The 3,758-nt window shown below is 35.3% G+C and overlaps 1 protein-coding gene across 1 annotated transcript; it reads right to left on the minus strand.

Moving 5' to 3' along the window:
- Nucleotides 1–900: 900 nt before the first annotated feature.
- LOC120353194 lies at nucleotides 901–2,906 on the minus strand. The gene is made up of 2 exons (XM_039436003.1): nucleotides 2,726–2,906; nucleotides 901–1,992 (listed from the first exon to the last, which is right to left on the minus strand). Exon 2 carries the CDS (start codon nucleotides 1,990–1,992, stop codon nucleotides 901–903), a length of 1,092 nt encoding a protein of 363 aa, XP_039291937.1. The 5' UTR covers nucleotides 2,726–2,906.
- Nucleotides 2,907–3,758: the final 852 nt, after the last annotated feature.

Below are 3,758 nucleotides of genomic sequence, written 5' to 3' on the forward strand. Positions count from 1 at the left end.
TACGATATAACAGAAAAATTGATATCCATGCAAAAGTAAGAAATGATCAATTTATTTGTGGACAATTATATTTCATGACTAGATCCATGGATTATTGAAAATAATTGTTAATGAAAAAAAAATTAATTGATAATCTCTTTTCATTTAAAATTTAAAATCTATTTTTTATATAAGATAATATTCAAGATAAGATAATAATTATTATAAATTTATTTGAACAGTTAGTAGCAATAAAACAACAATTTATTACTATTGTATAATTATTCAATCACTTGAAAAGCCTATCAAATTAATGTTTATGAATATCTTTAATATCACTATACATGATAATCAGACACATGATGAAATTTTGAAATTTCAAAAGTATAAAACTCAGTTTGAATAAAAAATATTTGACCTGAAAATTGAGTATGTAATTGAATAAAACTGTATTATTCCGAATAAAACTTTTATTATTAATTTTGTGCTACATCTTTCAATGGCAGTAGCTGATACCACTTTATTAATACAATATTAACTCTTTATTCTCATTTAAAAAAATAAATTATATTTCATTAAGCAAGAAATTATAATTTTCAAAAATTATATGATGAATTTTAATAATAATTATGGAAATTCATTATGAAATAACTGAAAAATATAATTTCTTGCTTAATAAAATATAATAATAATAATAATATATATACCCTATATAAATATATATAAGTTATATTTTAATGATAGTAAATTATATTATTTTCATAATAATTATGGATATTCATTATAAAATTATTGAGAAATATAATTTCTGGCTTGATAAAATACAATTGTTTATTTTAAACTACAAAAAAGAGTTAATATTGCATCAATTAACTAAATTATTGAGATTTATTATCATCTTATTGTAGTATCCCTGATTACCTAGTAACATAATATTGATGTTGATTCAATAGCCAAAGGTTGAAGCCGGTGAGAGCAATGAGGAGGAAAAGTCACTAACACCATGCCATTTTCCTTAGCATATACCACAGCATCAATTGAACAGTGGCTCTCATGATTGTCCATGACCACAATGATTTTGTTATCTTTAGAGCAATGTGTATGCTTTTTTATGTGTTTTAGTACTTCCAAAAATAGGGGACCAATCATCCATCCACTTTTAGGACTGTTAACCAAACCTAAACTTCCAGGTGGTGCACCAAACAACATTGAGTCATGAAATTTAGCTCTTGGGAAAACAAAAGCTGGTGGGACTGTATTTCCTACAGCATTAATAATCATACACATGGTAATCATGGAACCACGCTCGCCAGAAACCGCCTGGCCCACTTGGCGAGCTCCTAGCTTAGCAACAACATTTGGAGCTTGGACAACTGTTGATACACCGGTTTCGTCAACATTGTAAATTTTGTCAGCCGTAAATTCTCCAGACTTAAGGGCTCGCTCATAGTTATCAAAAAACTCAGTGACATTTGCTTTGTTAAACGCTGTGGCTCTGGCCAAACTAGTATTTTCAGGTTTTCTTAATGTAAGAGTTGGTTGACGTTTCATAAAACTCTTCAACCAGTCAATTCCAGAAGTTTTGTTTTCCTCCCAACTATTTGGTATTTTTGAGCCCAGGCGTTTCGCGTATTCATATGCAAGCTGTCGAACTTGTCTGTAGGTCAACCCATAATTCAGTTCTGAACATTTAATTATGTATTTCGTAAGCATGGTTTCTTGGTCTGCAGTGAACACTTGTTGAGTCGTGTATTTAGAGCCGTAGCACTTCGATGTGTTGGCTGTAGGCCTATTGGATTCATCATTGTTAGGATTGTCTATGCCATCGTTGTTAGGATTGTCTCTGCCTACCTTACCTTTTTTTAGCCTATAAAATAGTGCAGAATAGTGCATCCCAAATAGATCTGCTGCTACTCTCAATGATATTCCATCCTGGACTGCTTTCATTGCTTTGGCGATGTCTTCTTCACTCACTTCTGGCTTATTTTGCTTCTTCTTGTATGTTCGCACCATCTGAGGAAAAAATATAAAAATTATGGCTAAGCATCATAGCATATTGTAAAATACTATAGTACTACAATAATATTAGTAATAGTATAGTATTAGTAGACTAATATATTAATACTACAGTAGTAATATGATTAGTAAATAAACAATGATCGTCCATGAATAGAAATAGATCAATTAAACCCTTTAGTTTCCAGTGCACCAGTAAGTGGTATGCTCCCTAGGACTTACCCAATCGTCTGTAATCATGTTCTTACAGCCATCTGATACTAATGTCACATGATGGGAAAGCTAATTTTGAATCATGTGTTTCCTACAGTGTTAGCATTAAAGGCCAGTGCTCTTTCTCTTATTCAATTTCTTCTTTAGTTTTCATCCTTAGCCTACATGTAGGCCTACTGTTGATTATTATGATAATGATACTTTTTAACTTGCATTAACTTTCTTTTATTCCTTCTTATTCTTTTCTTCCATATCTTCAATTATCCTTAAAATGCAAACAAATTTCGAAAAACCCTAGCCTACATAGCAGAAAATGTCCCTACATAATTTGAAATATTGGTAGGGGTACCTTTCAACACTGTTGAAATGTACCCCCAAATGTCTGTTGAAATCTGCCCCACGTGCCACCATTTACTTTAAATTACTATAAGTTATCTTAGAAAAAGAGTTATGCCTTATTTATAATGTGATTGCATGCACAATGAAATAAGCTATTACAAGAATAAATCATACATACCTTATTCAAGAACTTCTGTTGGAAAATTAGGATCAAAATCAAAATGAGCTTTTCACTTTTGAGGTTATAGAACGTGTTTCTATCAAGAACTCAGGAACTACTGAAAGAAATGGTGGGGAAGCATACGCCATCTGGTGTACATCATGAAAGGGTATTGGCTCACCTATTGGTCAATCTTTGAACGGTACAAGAGGCGGGAAATTCAAAATGTTGAAAGGTACCCCCCTCTCCCCTAGTTATTGGTGCCGATACTTTCACCCAAGTCTATTGACGTGTCCAACCATGTATTCGCTTCGGGGACTTCTGCGGCATCTCGGCGGAGGCGGTGGTGGTGTCTTCAAGTGGCCACGCACTCGGCGGAGGCGGCGGCGCTTCCAAGTGTTTGCGTGCCCTCTGGCATCTCGGCGGAGGCGGCGGCGGTGTCTTCAAGTGGCCGTGCTCTCGGCGGCATCTCGGCGGCGGCGGCGCTTCCGAGTGGCCGCGCCGCCTTTAGGATCTTGGCAGAGGCGGTGGCGCTTTCATGCATAAGCACAATGGTGTCGTTGCTCGTGGTGGCGGTATTCTGATACTGCCAAAGTGGTGACGGCGTCCTTCTCATCTTGCCAAAATAGCTACGGCAGGATTTCCATCCTGCCGAAATAATGTGGCAACTTCCATGTTACTAAAGCCATAGCGGCGGAATTCACATCCTGCCGAAATTGAGTAAAGGTCTTCTACCTTATTGCTCCTGATATTTCATTTTCATTTCATTTCATTTTTTCATCCCACTGACCACCTATGAAAGGGGTATAAGGATTTGTCAATTATAATCTAAGTTGTCAATCTTTGCATTCTATAATGCAAAAAGAATTCCTCACTGGAATAAGGACAAACCTGCAATAACTCCTCCCTCACCTCAACTCTGAACTTTTCACCTGTAAGAGCTTTTATGCGTGTTGGCAATGAATTATAAAGCCGAATTCCTGCACTCTTTACCCCCCTATCATACATACCAGTTCGATGAATGTCGTCTCTGAGGTTTTGTCTATATCTG

Source organism: Nilaparvata lugens, chromosome 10, assembly GCF_014356525.2.
Source record: "Nilaparvata lugens isolate BPH chromosome 10, ASM1435652v1, whole genome shotgun sequence".
Taxonomy (NCBI): Eukaryota; Metazoa; Arthropoda; class Insecta; order Hemiptera; family Delphacidae; genus Nilaparvata; species Nilaparvata lugens.

Excerpts from the sequence above, each read along its gene's own strand:
- LOC120353194 (XM_039436003.1), bottom strand. The coding sequence starts at position 1,992 with ATGGTGCGAACATACAAGAAGAAGCAAAATAAGCCAGAAGTGAGTGAA.